Source organism: Heliconius melpomene, chromosome 5, assembly GCF_056956725.1.
Source record: "Heliconius melpomene rosina isolate 202511_hmr_F chromosome 5, ASM5695672v1, whole genome shotgun sequence".
In the NCBI taxonomy this organism is placed as follows: domain Eukaryota; kingdom Metazoa; phylum Arthropoda; class Insecta; order Lepidoptera; family Nymphalidae; genus Heliconius; species Heliconius melpomene.
This window is the reverse complement of record NC_140393.1, coordinates 98999-125085: the sequence shown is the minus strand read 5'-3', so window position 1 is coordinate 125085 and position 26087 is coordinate 98999. Positions and strand designations below refer to the sequence as shown.

General features: G+C 37.5%; 1 protein-coding gene across 7 annotated transcripts in view; it reads left to right on the top strand.

The window, feature by feature from the left end:
* LOC146538740 (calpain-11-like) overlaps positions 1 to 26087 on the top strand; it is a 29270-nt gene that overhangs the window by 2064 nt on the left and 1119 nt on the right. For 3 of the 7 annotated variants that reach the window (XM_085185742.1, XM_085185741.1, XM_085185740.1), the window contains 5 exons: positions 1229 to 1277; positions 3800 to 3929; positions 19403 to 19638; positions 19762 to 19902; positions 20138 to 20860. In XM_085185742.1, coding sequence (XP_085041868.1) covers positions 1229 to 1277; positions 3800 to 3929; positions 19403 to 19638; positions 19762 to 19902; positions 20138 to 20860 — 1279 coding nt within the window. Of the gene's footprint in view, positions 1 to 267; positions 428 to 888; positions 1154 to 1228; positions 3930 to 19402; positions 19639 to 19761; positions 19903 to 20137; positions 20861 to 26087 lie in introns of all 7 variants that reach the window. The other 4 variants (XM_085185745.1, XM_085185743.1, XM_085185744.1 and 1 more) reach the window with 4 other exon arrangements.

Genomic DNA, 26087 nt, shown 5'->3' with positions numbered 1-26087 from the left:
GGCCATGCTGGCCGTGCCGGCGGTGCTGGCGGTGCCGGCAGTCACGCACTGACGCTCGTCGGCGAACGGTGAAAGTGCCTGAAATTTGCTATGCATTTCACACTCGTTGCACCCCCGCTTCCCCCGCGCGCCGCCGCGCCGCGCGATGTTACTTCGAGCTAATTGTACTGTTTGAAGTTTTGAACTAAACTATAAACAAGACTTTTTCGTTTTCATCACTATTCTGAGATTATAGTCCTGTAAGGTAGAATGTTATGTGTGTTTTAGGGTTCCGTACCTCAAAAAGTAAACACGGACTCCTTGTAATCATTTTGCTATCCGTCTATGAAGACCATTTAACCGCGAAACCGCGTGAAGGTATCAAGCTAAAATGAATATCCCTTGAAACACAGAAGAAATGAAGCTTCTGAATCAAAGCAATCGAGAGGTACGAACATTTATGAATCGATATTGCTTCATATTTATAACTAATTATAAAGACATGGAACCCTTATAGGATCGCTTTATATGAAAGTCATCGCGTTATCAAAATGTATAGGGTACTTACAATACAAATACATGGAGGACATTCGAGAGTGAAATTTTAAATATATTTTATAGAAAAAATCATTACAAATTTATATGTGTAGTTTAAGTCAGTTTCAAACAAAATGAGTGCATATTGGTTTAAGTTTGTTAACTTTTATAAATGTGGAGGGCGCGTCCGACTCGCACCTAAAGCGAATAGTGGACCAATGACATTTAGCCTATTTTAGTAGTATTAGATTATCAGATTAAAATGCTTGAATAGTTTTCCTCTATATTATGCTAAAATAATATATTCTAACATAAAGTTATAATCGTACAAATTAAACACGAAGTATTAACGGTGCGCGTTCACTTGTATAGTAGAGTCAGGAAATGGTCCTCCTCCGTCCCGCGGTACTGGCGACGTGCTACACAGACAGACCACGGTTGCCTGTAACGGGATTAAGCAATGTTTTTAAGCATCAAGGCTTAACATTTCTAATTTTCTACTGGCGCAACGCAACGACTAACGGCACTTCCACACCACACACACACGTATATGTATGTTCACTCACAGCTCGTAGCTACTGAAGGAGGAGTGTGGAGAGCTGCCACTTCGACAGCAAATTAATTAGACGTATATTATGTCAGTGGTTATAATTTTGATTTATAATTAAGGTCAAAAATCACAAACTACAAGGAAGTGTTTCTGTTGTTGCAGACGGCGCGGGCTCGTGTCTGCTGCGCGAGGAGCGGTCCACTCTGAGCAGGTAACGTGCGGACACCGCGATGCGCTCGGTGCAAATATAGGGTGTCAGTATGTTATTTAGTCACGTTAGTCGTGCAGAGCTTGGTTCTGAAGCCGTCGGAGCGGGTACGGGTAGTGAATTACTTGATTGTTAACTGCACCTATTTATTTTTTATTTTATTTATTTATTTATTGATCCACCAACATTTGTTTACATCAATACATACAAAAAAGATACATAGTAGGGGAGAACGGGGCTAAAAGTTACCGAGGTAAGTTGTTCCGATGGAAATAATTTCGTGGAGAAAAGTGATAGGAATATTTAGTAAACATATAGTGAAATGCAATGTGATAGCGCACCCATGGCCAGCATATTGAACAATCCAGTGGCACCCGAAACCAATGGAATAGCACACGTGTGTCGTTGGTGCACGATTGTAAATATTTTCGCATTTGATATTTTTGGTCTGTCTCACAAATTTTAACGATTAGCCTCGAGTATGTTAGTGTTTTTTTTACATATTGTATCTACTATTTCGGAACACTATTTGTAAATTATTTATGTTTCCTAATCTTATTTGTATTTAATTTTTTTTCAACACGTGTTTTTGGGGCTAGATGTTTTCTTTTTTTGGGGCATGTTGTGACCTCTGAAAAACTTTCGCCAATTCATTTGTACCAATAATAGGATGTAAATATTGTAATTTTTCATACTAAAAAATGTTGTCATTTAGTAACATGCGGACTTATGCTCGAAAAACAACTCGAGGTTATGTGTCATATGAGTTGATGCAAAGAGCAGCGGATGTAGTTTTCAATGATTGCAGGACTAAGATAAAAACTGTTACTGATAAGTAACCTTAAAAGGATACTTCTTAAACGAGTGTTGGTTATGGTGGTAGTAGTTGTTAACGAGTGGCATCTGTTGTGATATGTAAAACTTGACTCAATTACGTATTATTTTTGTGGAAACTTACATTTTGGTATATTGACAAGAAAATACATAAAAAATATTCGGGCGAATTGGGAACCTCTCCCTTTTTTGAAGTCGGTTGAAAATGAAAACATATTTTTTGAGGTTGGTTGTAAAGAAATGACACGATGGGGAATCTTACTTCTGACAATAATTTTAACAAAGTTTTCCCTTGTAACTATTCCAGTATAATTAAAATTTACCAAAATAAAAACAAATTTTCTTAATTTTGACCGGACTTTATAATCGGAACCTAACCAAACTTTCATCAAACTATCCTTGAATTGTATCCTTCCATATAAGAAAAGAATCATTAGAATCGGTTGGCGTGATATCGAGATATTCGTCATTTTGTCGCACACGTGCCAATACAAATTTAATACTTATGTGATTTTCTCATAGGTACCATTGTTAAAAATAAACCAAACCCACCAATGGTTCCCACATGGGAAGCACTACCTTTCAAATAAAAAAAATCATCAAAATCGGTTCACCTAATATAAAGTTATGAAGTAACATACATTAAAAAAAAACAAGTCGAATTGATAACCTCCTTTTCTTACAGAAGTCGGTTAAAAAAGATTTGCTTTTGCGCCTGCTGATTATTATGATACTGTTGATTATTCCTTAAATAAACAGGATTTGTTCGATTAGTTATTGTTTTTTATTTTGCAAATAATAGCTTTAAAAAATATGGTAACAATTTACCCCGGTCTGTTAACAACTTGCCCCAATTCGGGGTAAGTTGTTACTTTCCGACTTGTGTCATAAAAAAATTCATAATAAAAAAGTCTTACAAAGAATACCCTAAATTACTGTTTTAATTGCAAGTCTAGATATGTAAGTTGAATTTTATTATATTGTATAAATACTGAAATCAAGTATTCGTAGCAATATTTGAAGTTAAAAAAAAATCGGAACTTTTGGCCCCGCTCTCCTCTACTTGGAACTAAGACTAAATGTAACAAACACTTACAGGTAGATAGATCTTGCTAAATTACAGCGAAAAAAAACTCCTAAGCTTATGCACAAAACAAGTAAAAAAGAAAATTAAAAGAAAATCGTTAAATTTAATATATTTTTAGTATGTTTGACTTTTGGTGTTCAATATTAAACGAATCTTGCTAGTTGAATCAGCATTAATGTCAAATAGGTCGCTGTACTCATTAACCAACTTGCAAAGTCTAGGAACAGGAGAGTTTGATCCAAACACTGTTTTCTGGGTTGGGGGATAAAGGAGGGTTCTTATATTATGGCTATTAAACTTATTGAGTAGCTGAGGGCAGTCAACCTATCAACCAAAATATCTAACAGCCTTCTACGTTTCTCTAAAGATCATTCGGAAATGATTTAATTGCTGACAATAAGAAGGTAGTTTCTTTTTTTAAATTCCGTTCGAGAATAATAGGTACCGCAAGAATCTATTTTGTATTCGTTCTATTACTAGAGAATGGCTCGAAGCTCTAGGGCAAGAGATTTAACTTTGTTTAAGTAATTAAAGTGCTACATGTATAGTAAACAGTAAGAAGAGTCCATTCTAGAACATGAAGTGTCCTTGGTTTGATGTGCAGCAGGTGCTGGGAGGCGGGTGTGGGTGGAGTAGGGGGAGCGACGCTGTGGGAGGACGCGGAGTTCCCCGCCGTTGGCGCCAGCCTCGCCGACCGGCGCCGCGCTCGCCGCACGCGCTGGGCGCGCCCGCACGTAAGTACACTCACAACTCACACGAATCAAATGTCGCAAATATTTACTGGTTGTTACACATCAAAACATACTTTAATGGAGGGTAGTTAGTTTTTAAACTGGATGGCCTGAACCAGTATTTTATTAATTCTTTCAAAAGCAAAAGCTTTCAAATAAAAAAAAAATCTTCAGACAGGGCCTCAGATAGATAGAAATAATCAAAATTAAAATTCACCAAACGTCTCTTAGTTATAACACAATAATCGGAAGCAATCAAATACTCACGCACGGCAAAAACAATAGCGCGACTCAACGCCGGACGTCACAGTTGACTAACCTACTACATATACAGAGTATAAATAATGAATAAAGATTAAGAAAGGAGTCGCCGTTATTCGACTTACTAAATAGAAGCGCCGTTACGTCGTTACGTTAAGCGACGTCGCCCCGCGTCGATTGCACTTGCCTTGCACTTGCACGTAACCTCCCCTTTATGTAGATGGCACTTCCATCTAACTGCTAACTTATTAATACTTGCAGGTACCACTTATGTACTACTACTACATATGCTGATGGTCCAAGAGCCTGTGGCAGCCATACTTCTTGAGTGTATGCGTAGAGACTTTCAGGTTTTATAGGGTATTATCGTTATAATCCCTTACATAGCAGAATAGGTGGAGGGAACCAGTGTTAATACACTCCGTTTCCATTAAGTTACTTCTGTTCCTCACTTTCCGCCGAATTCTGGAGGCATGAATGTTGAGTGACGGAAGTCAACGCTGTGCTTTGTGTCGTTATAAGAAAATGGAAAAGAATATAATAAATATTCCATTTCCTCGAGTCTGCCCCCTTTACAGTCGCATGTGTTAAAAAAAAGGTACAGAGTAATGGAGTGAATGAATAAGAAGAGAGTAGTTGTATCGAACAAACATACGATTCAAAAGTGCTTATGATAGTCTACATAAAAAAGAATATGTTGAATTTGAATATAAATAAATTAAAATTATTACAGAATACACAAGCCAGTCGTGGCGAGAATTCGGCAGAAAGAGGGGAACGGAATGTCTTAACACTATGTTCCCTCTACCTACCCTGCTTTTTTTACGATTTCAATTTTACGATAACATATTCATGACAAGTAACATCACGTTTTTAAGGATTAAGTCTTAGTATAGTAGCAACAAATATCAACATTAAGCACGTGAAGGCACCGGCCGACGTAGCGTCGGAGAACCGTTAGTGTTGATAGACATGCTAGTTTTTATTTTTATTAAATGTCGACCTATCATTCTTGTACTAATTAAATCTGTACAAGGAACCTCGTGAAATTTACAGAAGTTTATCCTAATGAACTATTGGGTTTGGTTTGTTTTTTACTTTTTAATTCTATGCAGTCTGGATTTTTATCTATCCTATATCTTATAAAACAAAGTCGCTTTTCGTGTCTGTCTGTTGTTTCTAACTCTTCTTCTTCTAAACCACCCAACGGATTTTGATGCGGTTTTCACCATTAGGTCGAGTATTTTTCGTAGAAGGTTTATATATAGTTTATTATTTGTACATTCTTATGTAAATTAACATAAATACGATAAATGTGTATAAAGTCCTACCCGTTGAGAGACTTTCGCGCATGCGCTGCTTTAATGGTAAGTACTACATGAAAATAATGTACTGGAGTATTGTTCCTCTTAATGAGATCTACAAAAAAGTCCGCGAGAGCATATTCGTATCTTTTAAGAATAACGTGTAGTGATCATATTTCTGTCTAAAAATAATAATTTCAATATATTTTTTATTGTGAGTCTAATTTTTCCATAATAGTATTAATCCTTATCTTTTAAAATACTTTATTAATTTTCTACGTTAAACGAAGATAAAATTTGCTTTTTACACTATTTCGAAATTGCGAATAGTTTTACAGAAAAACGCATTTAATTGTTGACACATCCCGCCGTTGACACATCAGCTGTATGTTACTCAAGTTTTACTTATCCCTTACTCTCAGCATATAAATAAGTAAATTAGTTACGTTGGCCATTTAATGTAGACCAAAACTGTCTTTTACTGTTTTTCATTTTAATTAGTACTTTAGAAGTTGTTACAATATCAAAAAATCCTTGCTGCGAAACGCCATGTGTCCGCCGCGCCCGCCTGGCTTACAAGCATCGGTGGTTCAGTGGTAGAATGCCCGCCTGCCACGCGGGCGGCCCGGGTTCGATTTCCGGCCGTTCTATTCTATTTAATTTTCTTCACAGGCAGCTACGTAATGCTTGCTTTTCATCAGGGACAGAATACCCTCTTCAGCATTAACCACAAGCTCGAAAAAAAAAACCCGCCTGCCTCTATAGCAACGTAGATTTAGATGCGTTTGCACGTATTTGATAATTGGAGTTGAATGTATTATTTCAGCGATATATTTAGTAGGTAGGTTTTTGTTTATAATTTCTTCCGTTTAAAAATAGTCATTTAACTATCTAAAAATTATCATTTAAATATATTTTAATAAATACTTGAAAAGATTAGTAGCACAGATTTAAAATTACGGTACCTACTAAAAATCCTTGCTGTGTAAAACAATTGGAAAATCCTTATTGAAACTACGAAAATGCGGGTTGTATTAGGGTTTAATTAGTTTTCACATTATCTTAAGTGCTTTGCAAACATACATTATATGAATAATCCAGTAGTAAAAGCGGGCGAAGCCGCAAGAGGGTCGCTAGTTATATATAAAACGTTATTTGTCCTCGATAGACTTCTAAAATACTGAACTGATTTTAATCAAATTTGCGCACTATGTACAGTTTGATGAAACTTGAAAGAAAGCTTTAATTTATAATAATAACAATATTATTATTTTATTACAAACTAGCGGCCGCGCGCAGCTTAACCTGCTTCTTTGCACCCTTAGGGGTGAATTCTAATAAACCATGAAACACACGTTCAATGAAATATCTTAAAGAGTCTCAATTTCAAATTTTATAAAAATCAGTGGTGTTTTAAGGATTTTTCCATACAAACTTTCAATGCCTTATTTGCACCCCTAGAGGATGAATTAAAATAAACCACGAAACATGTGTTCAAATAACATTAAAATAAACCACGAAACATGTGTTCATGTGTTTAATGTGGCAATTTTTAAGAGCCCTAAGTTTCAAATTTTATAAAATTCGGTGGCGATTTAAATATTTTTCCATACAAACTTTCAACCCCTTATTGGCACCCTTAGGGGAAAAATTCTAAAAAACCATGAAACACGTAGTCATTTTTAACCTGAGATCCCACCGTTGAAACCTGCACCTACCAGTTTTATTAATTAAACCTATATTAATGAATAATACATGATTAGTAGAACAGATTACACCTGGGTTGCCTGGAAGAATCAATCAATCAATTATAGCAATCACCTTTAATTACATTTTTTCGTAACTCGTTTTTGGAGAAAATTGCACTCATATGTTTTTTATATGAATCGCACACCATTTGAAAGATAATCGCATAAGGAATTGGAAAATTAAGGGTTGCCAGCTCTCAGTCTGCCGCAAGTCTAGGGTTGCCTGATTTAAACATGTCACTAAATGTTAATAATTTGCATTCATGTGTTTTTTTAATGAATTATATATCAAATTAAAGCTTTTTTTTCTGAACACTATAAAACAGGGTTGCCTGGAAAATTCCTGCCGCAAGCAGGTTGCCAGCTTTTGAAATATTTTATTCCGGTTCCGTTTGACTATGAGAATAGACGATGAAATGCGCAATCTGCCTTATGTTTTAAAGTAAAATATTATATAATAGAAGGTCAATCTTAAAATCATTGTTTATTCTAATTGTTCACCTGTTAAATGATGATTTTAATCATATTAAGTGAGTATAAGCTATTAATATACATACATATACATAATGTTCCCTTAATATAATGAAGGGTGACCATTATTGCGGATATTTATTTTATTAATTATATTGAAAAATACATTTCAATGAACTCTCTCGCTCTCTCTCTCTCTCTCTCTTCGTCCTTTGCTTGTTTGATTTGACAACGCCGTCCGTTGTCAAACACTTAATGACTGCCCCTGGGATTTGTTTATAGCCATTGCGAAAGTAATACCTTGAAAAAATACCTTGACATGTTGCCACAATTTGCAGGACTTTAAACATGAATTCAGTTCATCAGCTTGCATTGAACGTGGAACCACTGGCAATCCTCCTCCTAATAATAAAATCATTGCGCCACCAAATTGCAATATTGGCAAACTGAGTTCATAGGTCCAATAGCAACACAGCTGTAGGCACTGCTGGCATCAATTGATATATCGTAACAAAAAGCAGCTCGATTCAAATTTACCATCATCAGTCAACTATCGCGCTTCACGGGTCTGTTCATTGCAATCTTCACGTACTGGGTAGTACGGTTTGATTCTTCTGCCTAAATTTGTCCATCGCCTTATAGAAGGCATATTTAGTAAGTCACAAATACACAACACTTTATTAATTTTATAAAATTTGTGGCTTTTAGATTTAGTAATATAGACGAACACAAAGAGACGTTTACATTTCAAGTGACATTTTACCATAGAAATATTGACAAATATTGACATTAATAGACTGAGATCCCAGGGCCCCCAGAACCTACATCATTTTAGCAAAGCTGAAATTTTGAGGATCGATAGTCTAATATGTATTTAAGACCGTATGTATACTCTCTAACTTAAAGAACCTTCAGAGATAGTGCCAACTTAAAGCACACTTCCAGTTGCGTTAAAGTAGAAATTCTCGTTTTTATATTTTAAAAAACGTCCTAAATGTTCTTTATAATTGGGGAAAATTACATTAAACTAAACATAAAATTTTAAATACATTATTTACGGACTATTTTAAGACCCCTCATAAGCAACCAGATCAATCCGATGGCTTCATCATTTTCCCAGAAAGAAAAAGATGTACCGTTATTTTTCGCTACCTCTGAAAGGATCCCATTTTCAAGTTAGTGTAAGCATACTGTCTTAACTACATGTAAGACTAAGCTTTGCTAAAATGACGTCGGTCTGGCGGCTCTGGGATCTTGGGTTATAATATTTATACGACACTAACGTCACTCAATTGTTTTGCCTTCCAGGAATCCAGCTAGTAACATTTAAACTTTATAGTAGTGAATTAAAGTCCAAATTGAATTTTAAGTATTCATACGGATCTATTATGTGGGAATATAGAAGTATTGATTTCAGACCATTTCTGGCAATTTTTTAAAGTTTTCTCTCCGTTAAAACCATCCTCGTACTTCAAGGAATATTATAAGAAAATAATTAGCGAAATCAGTTCAGCTGCTCTCGAGATTTGCGCTTAGCAACACATTCAGCGATTCATTTTTATAAATAAAAAGATATTTCGTATATTTTTTTGATATTATAAAATTACTTTTGCCTCGTTCCAGAGTGAGGTAATGAAAATATTAAATATTTTTCTAATTCTTCGAGTAGGAATCGAACCCAGAACCTGTCGTTTATAGTCGCATGCTTGTGCCACTGCGCCACAACGGACCTCAAAATTATAAGAATGTAACATTTTTTTCTGTGATACACATGTACGTTACCAATTTATGGATTTTTTTTATATAAATTGTATATATTTACTTAATTTCCTATCATTTGGTGTTGAACCATTTCAAATAATAATTATGGTATTCAAAAACGTCAAAACAAATGTTTATTACGCAGAATAGTAGTATAGTATTTTAAGACGACTGACGAATTATATGTTATAAAGTTTAGCTGGGTGACTGGGGTTCCACATTGGATCCAATTTTTTTATGTCAACAAAAAATGCTCGTCATGTTAATCATCGATAAATGGATTTAAATTTAGTAATTTACTGCTTGATTGTAATGCTGTATGATTTTTTAAATTATTAATTTCACAAGTAAACTCTGTACGCTGAACATGTTTTATTATTAATTTACTTGCATATCTTAGTTCCTGTAATGTGAGATACTCGCCGCTCCATTGTTTTCGCTTGCCGTGGATAGCTCGAATGACCCATGCTAATATTCTTATAATTTTATTAAATGAACTATATTTATTTAATAACTCCATTATTATGTCGTATGGGCTCTGTATATTTTGTACAATATTTGCTTGGCGTTTCTTCTCTTCTTGATTTGTAAAATATTCTTTATATTGTGGAATCGCATTGTTAAATAGCCAAGGTGGTCCCTGCCACCATAATTTGTTTAATTGTAATTGTGTTGCTAAACTTCCTCGGCTCGCTATATCGGCGGGATTTTCCGTCGATTTTACGTATCTCCAATTTTCTTTAGGCATTATATTAATTATATTTTTAACCCTATTGGCAACAAAGACGTTCCAACGACCGGGATCGCCTTGTAGCCATCCTAGCACTACCATGGAATCGCACCAGCCATATAACTTAATTGTATGATTATTTAAGCTAGTTATGACTTTATTAATTAATTTCGATAATAGCAACGCTCCACAAGGTTCGAGTTTAGGTAGAGAGATCGGTTTTTTAAACGGAACTAATCTTGTTTTTGCGGCGAATAGTGTGACCGATGAGTTAACATGTGCATAAATTACGCATGCGTATGCCTTTTGAGATGCGTCGCAGAATCCATGCAACTCTATACAATCGCTCTCTTTACTATTTAACCACCTAGGTATATTAATTTTATTTATATTTATTATATCAGATCGTACTAAAATCCATTCAGTTAAGATTTCGTCGGGAACTACTTGATCCCATCCTAAATTCGATTCCTACACCTTTTGAAATATTAATTTTAATTTTAGTATAACTGGTGCTATCCAGCCTAACGGATCGAAAATTTTTGATATTTCCGAAAGCAAAATTCGTTTAGTAGGCTTTGATTGTGATTTTTCTGTTATATTACTGTTAAATGAAAAGCTATCTTGTTGCGAATTCCAATATAAGCCTAAAGTCTTAGTATTTTCTATTTTAAAATTAAATATATTTGACTCCGTGCTAAGCTGACATTTCGCGTCGATATTGCTTAATAATTCCGCTTGATTTGACCTCCATTTCCTCAAATTAAATCCTCCAGACCTTAAAAGCATATCCAAATTTTTTACTAGCTCTTGCCCCTGCTGAATAGAGCCTAATACTATATGCTCCGCTAACTAGATCGTCGACAAAAAAATAATTTTCTAAAATATTTGCTGCTTCGGGATAATTATGCCTTTCATCGTCTGCGAGTTGCCTTAATGTCATAAGTGCTAAGAAAGGCGCTGCTTTAGTTCCGTACGTTACAGTTTTAAGCTGATACAATGAAATAGGACACTCAGGACACTCTCGCCACACTATTTTTTGATAAACTTGATCAGATTCATGTACAAAAATATTTCTGAACATTTTTTCAATATCCGATGTAAAAACGCATTCATATTTCCTCCATTTTAATATAAGCATCTGTAAATCTTGCTGTAAATTTGGACCACGGTACATAAAATCATTTAAGCTACTTCCGTTCGAAGTTTTCGCTGAGGCGTTAAAGACTACACGTAGTTTTGTAGTGATAGATTCCGCTCGCTCCACGCCGTGATGTGGCAAATAACACTCCGATATCGTATTTCTAGTGTTTTATGTACACAATACCACGTGTTTTAAATTAATGTATTCATTTATAAATAGCTTGTAATCGTCGGCATATTTTTTATTTTTATAAAATTTACGCTCTAAATTTTTAAATTGTGCTACAGCTACGTGCTTTGACGAACCTAAATTCTGAATTTCGGGTTTCAAGGGCAGCCGAACTTCATATCGACCACCTTTTAATCGTTTTGTTGTTGATTTATATTTATTTATGCATTCATGATCTTCTGAAGACATATTTGATACCTCGGAAATATCCTCTATTTCCCAAAATTTTTGTATGTCGTCATTTACAACGTTGTGTTAATTACAAATACAAATGTGTTATTTACAACGACGTTGCAATTAAAAAATTGAGCATTCCCACATAAAATCCAACCTAACTGAGTTTGCTGAGCTATGGGTTGGTTTTCGCTATTGTTTTTTATAATACCGGCTAAAACGATGGTTGAATAAATATCGGCCCCTAATAAAAGATCTACTGGGCTGCTTGTATGGAATTCTGGATCCGCTAGATCAATGTGCTCTAGATGCGTCCACGCTGGCTTCATGAAACTTCTATTCGGCAAATTTTTAATTAAATTATTCATAATATAAACTTCAGTATCAAAAGAAAAATTATTGTGTATTGAACTACAGGTGATATTGAGCATCCCTTTACAATTGCTTTCTTTTTCACCTACTCCGAAAATTACACCCTTACACTGTGATCTCTTTAAGCCTAACCTTTGTGCTGCGTTTTCAGAAATTAGAGAGATTTGAGAACCTTGATCGATAAGTGCTCTCATAGTGTTTTTTGATCCATCTGAAGATATAACCTTTATTTTAGCCGTCGATAATAATATTTCTTTACAATTATTGTTAGGTAAATGTAAAGTGCTGACTGAGTGGTCATTGTTTTCCACATAATTATTTTGCGCAATGGCTGTTGTTTGATGTCCGTTTGGCGTCGTATTTATTCCGGTTTCGTGTAACAGAGTGTGGTGGTTTCCATTGCAAAGGCGGCATCTTTTCAATGAAATACACCTATTTCCGTTATGATTATACAAACAATTATTGCACAATTGTTTTTGTGAAACGATTTTATGTTTTATTTGTAATGGATATTCTATGATTTTTTTGCACTGGAAAATTCCATGCGGTTCTGAACAAATAGGACATTTTGTGCTTGCCACGTGTAAATATTTTAAAGGCCTTGATGAGTTTTGTGGCTTGTAATAGTTGCTGCGAAATGTATAATTTTTATGCTGCTGAGGATGATTTTTATTATTAAAAATATTAAAATGGTTATTAGATGCTTCCTGTTTCTTTTTTGTTGATTCGAGAGTAGAAAACTTCCCTCCTAAATGTAGGGTAGGTATATTATATATTGTATTTATTGTGTAGTGGGTATGCATCAATAAACAGTCTTGCTCCCAACTTCGTGTTTTAATGACGTTCCACTGGCGACGAGATTCGAATTTACGCGTATTTACTGAGTTAAATAGTACTAAAAGTGTTTAAATATGCCAATCGGAAAGTTAGAACCATTTGACATTAGTTCCAAACAGTGGCCAGCATACATTAGACGTGTTAAACAGTATATTTTATTAAATGAAATTAAAAAGGAACTGTGCGTGCCATTGCTCGCTCATTACGGTGGTTGGCGAAACGACGTATGCTCTTATGTGCGACTTGTGTTCACCATCACACCCGGAGTCAAAAACGTTCGAGGAATTGAATAAGTTAGTGTCCGAACATTTAGAACCGCAACGCTCAGAGATCGCGGAGCGACACGTGTTTCGTCTGCGTAGACAAAATGGCGGCGAACCACTCACCGAGTATTTGGAAAGTTTAAAACATCTTGCTGCAACGTGTAATTTCGGAGTGAATTTAGAAGAAAATTTACGCGATCAGTTCGTATCAGGGTTGGCGAACGAGGCGATGAGGTCGCGGATTTTTGCCGAAAGAAACATTAAATATAAAGAGGCGGTGGAGCTGGCTCTGGCGCTGGAGGCAGCCGAGCGACACGCGGAGGTGAGCGCGGCCACGGCGGTCGGCGCGGCTTCGAGCGAGCTGGTTGCGGGCGGCAGCGGCGCGGCGGGCGAAGGCCTGCATCAGGCAAAAGTGCGGGGCGCGAGACCGAGGGGAGGCGCAGGCGGCGGGCGCGGCGCCGCCGTGGCTGACGGCGGGCAGCGTTGCTGGCGCTGCGGGAAGCTCCATCGGGCGGATCGGTGCCGGTTTGCGAACTATAATTGTGACGAATGTGGTGTGCGGGGCCACTTGAAAGTTATGTGCAAAGAGGTGCGCTCGAATCGACGAGATAAGTCGGGGCATAAATATATTAGTGATGATGAGTGCGAGGACTTTTACAATGTGCAGGTGGATGGATCAGGTGATGTACCCTATATAATAACAGTGGAGGTTAATGGCAAACCTATGGACTTTGAAGTTGATACAGGTAGTAGAATATCTACAATAAGCGAAGATTGTTACAGACAGTACTTTAAGGGAAATAATCTTACCGCCGATCGGCTAAATATACGTAGTTACGTAGGTTCAAAGATTGAGTCGATGGGTTTTATGTTTGTAAATCTTAAGCTCAATGGTGTGTCTGTCTCATCGTGCAAATTGTATGTCATTAAAAAGGGAGGTCGACCATTATTAGGCAGAGAATGGATCCGCGTTCTTGGAATATATAATATTAGAATTAAAAATAAAGAAATTATATCGAACTTAAGTAATGATCCATTTGTAAGCCAGTTAATGATCAAATTCCCAGAAGTGTTTACTGATAAGCTCGGAACTTGTAAGAAAACAATAAGTTTGCATGTGTGCGACAATACGCCGGTGTACGTGCGCGCGCGACCGGTTCCGTTAGCGTTGAAGGCGCGCGTTGAGTGTGAGCTGGGGCGTTTAGAGCGAGAAGGTACAATTTATAGGGTTGAGACGTCGGATTACGGCACGCCAATTGTTCCCGTAATTAAAGAGAATGGCGATATACGGATATGCGGGGATTATAAAATAACAATTAACCCTAAACTAAAACGCGATCCGTATCCGCTTCCCCGTATTGAGGAATTGTTCGCTACGCTCAGTGGAGGAGTACTCGAAAATTGATTTAAAAAATAGTTACCAACAAATGCTTTTATCAAAAGACTCCCAACCGTATACGGCCATTACGACACATTTAGGTACGTTTGTATATCGTCGCACTCCATTTGGTTTGTCGTGTATACCCGAAAAATTTCAGAAAATAATGGAAGAGACTCTTCGGGGTATACCTAAGACGGTGGTTTTTTTAGATGACGTGTGCGTAACTGGAAGCAACCGACGCGATCACTTAAATAATTTGCGGGCAGTACTCGAACGATTGCGTAGTATGGGTTTTACGGTTAAACTTGAGAAGTGTAGTTTTTTACAATCTAGTGTTAAATATGTAGGGTTCATTATTGATAAAACCGGTTTACGGCCGGATCCTAAGAAGCTTCAGGCTATTCGCGACGTTCCAAAGCCTATCAATATTACTCAATTAAAAAGTTTTTTAGGCATGTTAAACTATTACGGGAAATTTATACCTAATTTAAGTATTCTATTGCAACCATTGCACGAATTATTAAAGAAAGAATCGGCGTGGCACTGGAGTATATTGTGTCAAGAGGCGTTCTCGGCAGCAAAAAATTTACTCACCAGTAATAAAGTGTTAGCTCATTACGAGGAAGGGCGGCCATTGGTTCTCTCGGTAGACAGCAGCGCGTACGGGCTAGGAGCGGTGCTCGCCCACGTATACTCGGACGGTAGCGAGCGACCAGTCAGCTGTGTGTCGAGGACACTTAACTCGGCGGAGAGAAACTATAGTCAATTGGACAAAGAAGCACTCGCTATATTTTATGGTGTTACTAAACACCATCAATATTTGTTTGGGCGATCATTTATATTACGTACGGATCATCAACCTTTAAGTTTTATATTTGGTAAGAAGGGCGGAATTCCACAAACGGCAGCTAGCCGGTTACAACGGTGGGCTGCTCGATTATCGGGTTATAATTTTTCAGTACAGTTTGTTCGATCGACCGCGAATGCTCCCGCGGACGCGTTGTCGCGTCTACCATTACCGAGCGAGCGACGTCACACGGAGACCGTCCAGTACGTAGACCTAGTGAGAGACACTATGCCGGTTAATTTTACTGAAATTAGGGCTGAAACTGAAAAAGATAAATTATTAAGTAAAGTAAAAGGTTATATTTTGTTCGGATGGCCCTCGACGGCGAGTTGTGAGGAGGAGAAGCCGTATTTTTCGCGTAAGCATGAAATAGTACTTGAATTAGGGTGTTTATTGTATAAATATAGACTAGTAGTACCTCCATCTTTACGAGCTCGGGTTTTAAAGGAAATTCATGAAGGTCATTTAGGCATGAATAAAATGAAAAATTTGGCTCGAAATTATGTGTATTGGCCAGACCTCGACCGGGAAATTGAGAACTTAAGTCGATCTTGTGAGGCATGCGGGGTGGTGCGTGACGCACCTCCCCGAGCGGTTATGCATCCGTGGGAGTTCCCTTTGAAACCCTGGCAGCGTATTCATGCGGATTTTGCCGAACATGGCGGAAAAAAATATATGATCCTCGTGGATGCACATTCGAAATGGATTGAAGCAATGACAATGAGCAGGACGGACGCGGAATCTACGATAGAAGTGTTAAGATCCACATTTTCACGATTTGGGTTACCTACTGAGCTTGTAACGGATAACGGTCCGCCTTTTTTGTCTATTGAATTTAAAAGATATTGTGAACAAAATTGTATTCGACATATAACTTCAGCATCGTACAGACCACAAGGTAATGGAGCAGCGGAGAACGCGGTTAAAATAATAAAAAAAGTAATAAAGAGGGCGATTCACGAAGGCAAAAATATATCGAAAGCGTTATCGACTTTTTTGTTTCAATATCGTAACGTGGAGCACGCGACGACGGGTGTCGCTCCCGCGGTTGCGTTGTTAGGACGTCGATTGCGCGGGTGCCTGGACGCCATTAGGCCCGACGTGGCGAGTGTAGTGCGCGCCGCTCAGCGCCGACAGGTGCGGAACAAGGGTGGCTCGGACCGGGACATGGAGGTAGGCGAGCCAGTTCTTGTTCGTGGATATTCTGATAAGACACCTAAATGGGTAGAAGGAAATATTACGCATAAAACAGGTCCGGTATCATATAAAGTAAGAGTGAGTAACGATTCACAATGGCGGAGACACCAAGATCAGATTATTCCACTTAAAAAAAAACATAGGTTGTCTTTATTTAAACCCAATTTAAACGCGGAACAAAAAGAGAAAAACAATGATGAGGAAGCTACATTTGAAGATGCCGTGGGAGAGGAATCGGGTTCAGATGGGGAAAAAGACACGATTCGTAATAGAACCCGCTCCCCGAGTCCTCCACCATCGGACGCTTCCGCGCGAGCTCTGCGAGCGTATAATAGAAATAAAAATTTAAATTAATTTATGGATAAGTCATAATTATATATTGTGTTCTGTAGGCTATTTATAAAATATTACTAAGTATTAGGTTAAAGTATTATTATATTATTCACTTTATTTATTTATTGTAAGTTAGTGTTAAAATTAGAGGGGGAAAGATGTAGGGTAGGTATATTATATATTGTATTTATTGTGTAGTGGGTATGCATCAATAAACAGTCTTGCTCCCAACTTCGTGTTTTAATGACGTTCCACTAAATACTTTAAAAAATCTTGTAAAGTCGGCAATTCTTGTGGATATTTTAAAGATTCTATATAAGACGTATGCGACTCTGAATCTAATTTTTGCGACAAAATATGCACAATAAGTGGATCCCATGAGCTAGTATCGACACCCAAATTGCGAACGGCGTGGATACATTCAAAAGTTGTATCATGTAGCTTTTTAATGTGCGATAATGATTGTTGCTGTGCCGTCGTTATGTTTAATAATGTGTTAATGTGAGCAGTAAAAATACGTTTTTTGTTATTATAACTATGATTTAAAATTTCCCAAATGTTAAATAATTTTCATGGCTAATAGTAAGATGTTGTATTAATCTTTCAGGTTCCCCTTAAACTTTACCTTTAAGAAACTGCCTTTTTGTGAATTAGATAAAGAAGAGTTTTTATGTATGGCTTCCGTAAAAAGATTTTTAAAAGCCAACCAATGCTGATAATTTCCATTAAAGGATGGAATATTTATTTGCGGTGTGTACTTTTCGCGATACGACACCGAAAACTTATTTAAAAGTTTCTTTATGTTGCTATATTCTTTTTCATGTTTATTAAATAGATATTCGTACTCTCCGTCTTCTCAGTTCAATTCAGCGTCGATTTCCCAATGTAACGTGTCTATGGCTGTCCAATGGGCTTGTATTTGCTTGAGAATATCCTCGTATTCCCATCTCTCCGATATTGATTCCATATCAATCACTGATATAGTCCTAGAAAATGCTTTGAAGTTAACGAATTGCTTTTTAAGCATGTCATCCAGTTTGCTATTTGAACCCTGGCTAACCTTCTTAGTACTTACGTACTCGCTCGCTTGCTGTCCTGCCGCGGAAGTTCCCGCTTGTGCTCCTTGAAATTCATCTTGAGGGTCCCCTAACTGATTTAATTGATTAAGTATGAAAGATTTTATTTCATTATATTTCTGCTTTGTGTTTTCGTATTCAGAGTTAAGAAAATACGGATGACTCAGATTTTTAAACTCGCGTAAACGATCATCATTGGCCTCGTAATCCGACCAGTATGCCTCTAAATTATTTAATCGCCTTTTCAAAGACGTTTCTGATCTTCTTTCCTTGCTTTCTTTTTTGATATTAATCATAATCTTGTGAATAGCTTCGCTAATCTCGATTTGTGTTTTAAATAAGTCTTCCATTTTTTAAAGATGATAAAGCTAGATATATAAAAAATAGGAACGATCTTACTTGATATGTGACGCTACGTCCTGCTGCTATTTGCTGATTATATATTTTAGCCTCGTGGCCAAATATTGTTCTTCTGCTTGCTCGTTCCACTCACTCACTTAAATATTTATTAAAGTCACGATAATTCACTAAATGCTAGTCTTTGCTAAAAATGTCTTTTTATAAAATTGCTTAAAAAAATCGCTAGATGCTAATCCGGCTCGAAGGACCAAAATGTAGGGGACGTGGCCTACACTATTTAGCTGGAGATTAGCGGGTCGATAGTAAAAGATAATATTTTAAATAAAAGTTGCTTTATTGCTTGCTATATGATAATACGCTAATGAATGCTACCGGTTCGCGGTCCGAGTATGCACTGCCTTATAATAGTAGCGCCGGGAACGTGCTGAAAGGCTATGCCGCGGTGTTCGGTTACCATATTTGGACCGAACAACTTTAGTAATTTAAGCGGGCGAAGCCGCGACCGGGTCGCTAGTTACTTATAATTATTTTGAGAAATCTTGTGCTTATCTAAAAGGAATTATAAAAAGCAAATACAGTTTTTTTTGTTATTTATTTTTAGGGTTATTACGACGACGACGACGAATAATTTCGAAATGTTATTATTATGTTTTTACAGTTCGCAAGGGTAGACCGCTACTATCCCTGCATATCCATATCTTTAAACTTTCTTATCGTATTATTTAATAATCATGATATAGCATTTTCATGTTCTTGTTTTGAGTCCTTTAATTTGATACCCATATTGTTTGGTTGTATTAGTGATTTTTTTTTTCACTAAGTCATGTTAATGTTTTTATTTTACTAAGGTATGCGAAATGTGTCCGAAAATTCTACGTAAAGTGCAGAACGAAGACTAGATTCCTTCTGTTTACATTGGTATATGCGAGATAACACGTGAAGCTATATACAACTAGTCGAGCTGAGTCGTCCGTGGCTTGTCGTTCCAGGAGCTGTGCGTGCGGCCGCGCTACCTGGGCGACGCGGCGGTGGAGACGACCGGGGAGGCGGGTGAGGGGTTGGAGGAGGCGGAGGCGCTGCGGGTGGTGGGATCGGCGGCGTGGGCCGCGGGGGAGGGGGCGGAACACGTGCGCGCGGCGGCGGCGGCGCTGGCGCTCACGCCGCGGCTGCTGGCGCGCGCGGCTCCGCCGCACAGCTTCCGCATCGGATACTGCGGCCGCTTCACGTAAGTATCCTAGTATACGCCTTACTCCTAACATGGCACTCACAGGCAGGCCGGTTTTGTCGCTGTAAAAGCCAATAGGGCTAACAGCATTAACCTCATGATCGAAAAAAAAATGTATTGTAGGTTTCGTTTCTGGGTGTTTGGTACGTGGCGGGAGGTGATTGTGGACGACCGCCTCCCCGTGCCCCACGACCCCCGACATTCCCTCGCCCGCTCCGCCAGCGCTGACTTCACGTTGGCGCTGCTCGAGAAGGCCTACGCCAAGTAAGGTCTAGAATTAATATTTTTCACCGTGATGTTAGTCGGATTTGATTATGAATGTCTTCTTTATTTGAATTTGAATATTTAATTCACTGCTATTCATAGCACTAGGGGAGGTCCATAAGTTCGTGGAATGAAGGGTTCTAAATTAAATGAAACAATAATAAATTATATAATCACACTTAAGCTGAATACATTTCAAACCTTCCCTCGTATGTCCGTCCGTTACGTGTCGCAGGCTGCTGGGCGGCTACGCGGCGCTGCGCGGCGTCGGTCTGGCGCGCGCGCTGCAGGACCTCACGGGCGGCATCGTGCAGAGCTTTGCGCCGCCGCGCCAGTCGCGCGCCGCCCTGCTGCACGTGCTGCGCGCCGCCCTTCCGCGCGCCACGCTGCTGGTGCTGGCCGCCCCCGTCGCCCTCATCACCGAGCTGGCGCGCGGCGACGACGGAGCCGTGCAGTTGCGACTGCGCGCGTCTGCGGCGGGTGGCGCGGCGCGCTGGGTGCCGTTTGCGGAGGTCGCGGCGACGTACGCGCGCCTGGAGCTGGTGCACGTGGGGCCGGACGAATGGCTGCTGGAGCCGGCATTGCGCGCGCAGCGGCCATGGCGCGCAGTGGTGGCGCGGCGGCGCTGGCGGCGGGGCTACAACGCGGGCGGACCACCGCGCGCGCGGACGGCGCACGCAAACCCGCAGTTCGGCGTACAGGTGGCGGGCGCGCGCGCGCACGTAGTGCTGGCGCTGGCGCAAGAAGGCGCGGGCGCGCTGGGCGTGGGGTTCGCGGTGTTCGCAGGCGCAGTGGGCGGCGCGCCGCTGGAGGGGTCGCACGCGAGCCGCGCTCGCGAGGTGGCCACGTTCTTCACGTTGGCGGCGGGGCGCTACGTAGTGGTCGCGCACGCGGCGCGCGCGCACGCGGAGGCAGCCTTCCTCCTGCGCGTCCTGGCCGACGAGCACATCGATGTTTGGTGACTACTTCTCTAACTTCTACACTATGAATTAGCTCTTCGGAATACTAAAATTGCTAAGTAGGCGTAGGAATAGATAGTACGTAGCGGAGGAGGGAGCTTTCTATGGCACCCAATCACCACGGCTTGGGTCATGGTCATATTGTAATATAACAGCATGTTGTTGTGGCAATATAACGACTATTATTTATTATTTATTTTATTTATTTATTAGGCAAGCCAACGTAACATACAAAAGATACAATTAAAAAACAAAGTACAAAGGTTTAAAAATGTTTTACATTGTACATCACACTTACAGGCTAGCTCAACATGATTATAACTAAAAGCAGGTATTCTAAAACCTAATATTCTACACCTAATTTAAAAACAATTAAAAATGATTTTACTGCTAAAATTTATAAATAAAAAATATGTATATAGATATTACATTAGTTAAAAAAAAATATAATATAATAAGAGTAAAACAAAAAATAAATAATAATGTTAAAAAACAGTTCTCTAATCACATTGTAAAAAATATTTTTTAATTTTTCTTTTAAATAATGTACCTAAGTCTCTAAAAATATCAATATTTGCCATGTTAAAAATTTCGTTATAGTTTTTCATAGCTCGGTTCATAGGGGCATTTGTACCCAGGTTAGATCTTACTTTTCTACTTAGAAAAGTGTATTTTTTCTTTGTTCGTACTCTTGCATTTTGTCTTGGTATAGCAAGCATAATTTTTTCTAGCAGTTTATTGCAGTCCACTTCTCCATTTATAAGTTTGTGCAAAAAACAAATATCGAGCATGACTCTACGGCTGGATAGGGAAAGCGTTTTATAAAATTTTAAAATATCTTTGTACCTTTTATTTTTGTTTATCCCATTATCCTTATAATTTAAATATTTTAAAAATTTCTTTTGTACTCTCTCTATCCTGTCAGTATGTATTTGATAGAAAGGATTCCAAACAGTGGAACAATATTCTAGCTTACTTCTCACCATTGAATTAAATAATATTAGTTTAGTCTTTGATTTTTTAAATTCTTTACTGTTCCTTATGATAAATCCTACAGTCTTTAATGTTGTTTTTAACAAATTATCAATATGAGGTACAAAGCTTAACTTATTATCAATTGTGATGCCCAAGTCTCTGATTTGTTTTGTCTTATTCAGTGTCTCTCCATTTAAGTTATAATTAAAATTAAAGTTATGTACCTTTCTACTGAACGTAATAGCAAAACACTTCTGATAGTTCAATTTTAATTGATTTTCATTACACCAAACAGCTAAATTGTCCAGGTCTTGCTGCATTAACAATGAGTCATTTATATCATTAATTTCTTTATAAAACTTGAGATCATCAGCATACAAATTAAAATGACAATTTTTAAAATTTTTTACTATGTCATTAATGAAAATTCCAAATAAAACTGGTCCCAGATGAGAGCCCTGGGGTATTCCTGATGTTGCAACAAACGTATGGGATTTATATCCTGCAATAACTACGTTCATTTCTCTATTGATCAAGTATGATCTAAACCAGTCCAGTAGATTTCCATAAATACCATAAATCTCAAGTTTATCTATAAGAATTGAATGACTGACGACATCGAACGCTTTGGCAAAATCTGTGTATATACAGTCTACTTGGCTACCCTTATCGACGGATTCTGACAAATTATCTACGAATAAAACCAAATTTGACGTGGTAGACCTTTTGCTAATAAAACCATACTGATCTTCAGTAAATATAGATTTCATGTGCCAATTAAGTGCTTGACAGATGAAATATTCGAAAATCTTGCCAAAAATAGATAATATACATATCGGTCTATAGTTTGATATTTCCTTTTTGTCGTTGCTTTTAAATATGGGTACAACCCGTGCGTTCTTCCATATTTTGGGAAATTCTCCTTCATCCAAAGATTTTCTATATATAAGAAATAAGGGCTTAGTTAAAAATAGTGCGCAGCGTTTTACAAAAATTGGGGGTATATCATCTGGCCCAGCTCCTTTGTTCGCTTTTACACTTTTCAACTTATTTTCTATTTCTTTTTCGGTAATATAAATTTTTTGCAAATAAGATATCTGGCATTCACTCAGCGAGTTATTTTTCAGATTAAATGACGTTGCTGCTTTGTTTTGAGTATATACGCTAGAAAAATAATTAGCAAATTCCTTAACAATGTCTGTTCCATTAGTAAACGTAGAACCTCTTAGTGTCATAATAGCTGGATAGTCACATTTATTGCATCGTTTTTGTTTTAAATATGAATAAAAGAACTGAGGGTCAATAGATATATTATTCTCAACTCTGTCGATGTAATTTTTATAATCTTTTCTTATAAGAAGTTCGCACCTGTCTCGAAGTAATTTGAACTCAATTTCATCAAGTGGGTTTTTATATTTTTTAAAACGTAATCTGTATTTATTTTTTTCAGCTAATCTTTTGATTAAGTTAGCAGAAAACCACATGGGATATAAATTATTTTTCCTTATTATCTTTTTTGGAACACAAGCTTCAATTACTTGACGTATTTCTTTATAGAATACTTCCGTCATTTCATTTACATTGGCACAATTTCGAAATAATAGTTCCCAATTTATTGCTGCTAGATTTTCATTAATTAAGTTATAATTGGCACTTAAAAATTTGTGTCGTATAATTGTAGGCGATTGTAGTAATATATCTTTGCTAGCTGTTTCATAATTTATAACTAAGGGAGGATGGTATTTATCTATTGGACATGCAGAAAATGTACTATATTTTGTTCTAACGTTGTTGCAATTGCTAAAAACTAGATCTAATATTTTTCCATATGAATTACAAACCTCATTATGCTGAGATAAATTTGCTATTGCCATAAAATCATGTATTAATGTACCCGCTGTGCTTTTTTGGTCCGGAATGAGTTTGTTAGGATCAGAATCTTTAGAAGTCCAATGAATTGATGGTATATTAAAATCTCCTATCAGAACAGTACATGATTGCTTATTTACAATCCGTTCAACATTGTTTATATAGTTTTCCAATACTTCACATTTTAAAGGCGATGGTATATAAACTGCACATATAGAAAGTGTTGTTAAGTCCAATATAATATTGACCCAAAGATCTTCACATCTGGATTCCCAGGAGTGGATTCTGCAACTCTTATATCGCTTAGAAACTGCAATTAATACGCCTCCTCCATCAGATTTACAACTATCTGTAGACTCACGATCTCGGCGAAAGACAGTGTAACGATTGTCAATAATTTCACCACATGATATGCTATCATTGAGCCAAGTTTCACTTAAAACTATAACATCGAAATCAGTATTGAGAAGTGCAAGATAAATAACATTCGTTTTAGTCCGTATACCTCTTACATTTTGGTAAAATATTTTTAGTTGTTTTACCATTTATGAAAATTGAAAAGTAAAGCAATACAAAAAAAAACAAAAAAATATGAATATAGGAAACCACCACTTAATTCTTATTGTAATGTTCTTAAAATATCCTTTGATTTAACCAGTATTACGTCACTAGATATCGATTTTCGAAGATAGATATTACTATTGCGTGACCACACAAACCGGTACTGTTTTTCCTTCGCAAAAATTCTGGCAGCTGCATAAATATCCTTAGCCGTTGATGTTAAATGTTCTGATATATATATTGGCTTCTTTTCCCCAGAAATCCCAAGATGTGCTGTATTTAGTTTATTTTCTTTATTATTCTTATTAAAATTTATCACACCTGCCAGGAAACGATCTCGAAAAAATGAATTGCTGAATTTTACTAAAACTGATCTCGGACGTGTCGTTTCTTTGTTAATTTTGGCTATACGAGTGCACTTAGATATAACACCTTCCGATATTGGTACATTTATTACTCGCCCAATCTGTTCTATTGTTGTAACTAGATTTTCACTCCTGTGTTCTGGAACACAGTGTAACTCTAGATTGGCTGCTCTCAATTCCTTTTCTAAGTTATTAATGGTATTGCTTTGAGAATTCAACGCCTGACGAATATCGTTATTGTTTTTTTTGAGATCAATTATTTCTTTTCTTGCTTCCTCTAATTCTTTATTGATCGCATCAAAATGGCTAGAGAAATATTCCAAAGATTGTTTTATATCTTGCAAGCCAGATAGTTCCTCACGTATATTTTTTAATTCTAAACTAATCGTTTGAGATATCGCCTCTTTTACTTCACTTCTTATTGCCGTTAGCCAGTCTCTATGGATATCGCTTTTGTCTTTATTGATATCCGTTACAGGCGGAGACGGCGTTACATTTGTGTTGTTTCGAATTTTATAGCAATTTGGGCACGTCCACTGGCCCCGCGTTACTATAGGCTTATTACCAATCGACGTAATACACTCCAAATGATATTGAGCCTGACACTTTACACATTTTAGTCTTTTTTGAGTAACAAGTACACTTGCTTTACAGGCACAACATTCATTTGTCATTTTTAAACAAAAGTTTTTAAAATAAAATTGTAGTAAAAAAAGTAAAAATAAAAAAATAAAAAAAAAATGCCTATTTCGTAAAGTGTAGGTTTCGAACTAGCGTCGCCTCAATTATTAAGCTTAACTTTTCTAACCAGTCCACAACAACACAATCACAATGTGCAAAAATATGATATCCACTGCTCAGGTAATGTATGCAAATTCTAGTCATGTCATTTTTTTTAACATTAGACGGTAGATTATAACTATTACTTGCACACTAGATTTTTATCACTTAGTTTTTATCGTATTTACGACAACAAATTCAAAACTTTTTAGTTCCCAGTAATCGCACGTAACATTAAAATCACGAATTACGCTAGTTCAGTTGACTTTAAGCACTTTATACATGAATACGTGAATTTTAATCAAGGTCAATGTACAGAACACCCGACTTATATGACGTATGTCACCGGAATGACATACGGACTATATTTAAACTGGCATGGCATTTGGCATTAAATTTGTAAAATCCAATTATCATACTTTACTGCACTCTGAGACCCCCGGACACGATCGTCCGAGTCAACACGGAGCCCGATAGTTGACAGGACACCTTTAAAATTTGCAAGACAAAGGAAACTTAAGTCTTCATTCTTCCCTTACGGACACAGCAATCCCAGCATTTAGCATAAAATTTTGTTCCATTTTGCAGTGGCGGACTAGTGGGGGGGGGGGGGCGGTCCGCACCGTGCCTCGGGTGCAGGGGGGCCTCCAAATGGTGCAAATTCCCTTGATCAAAT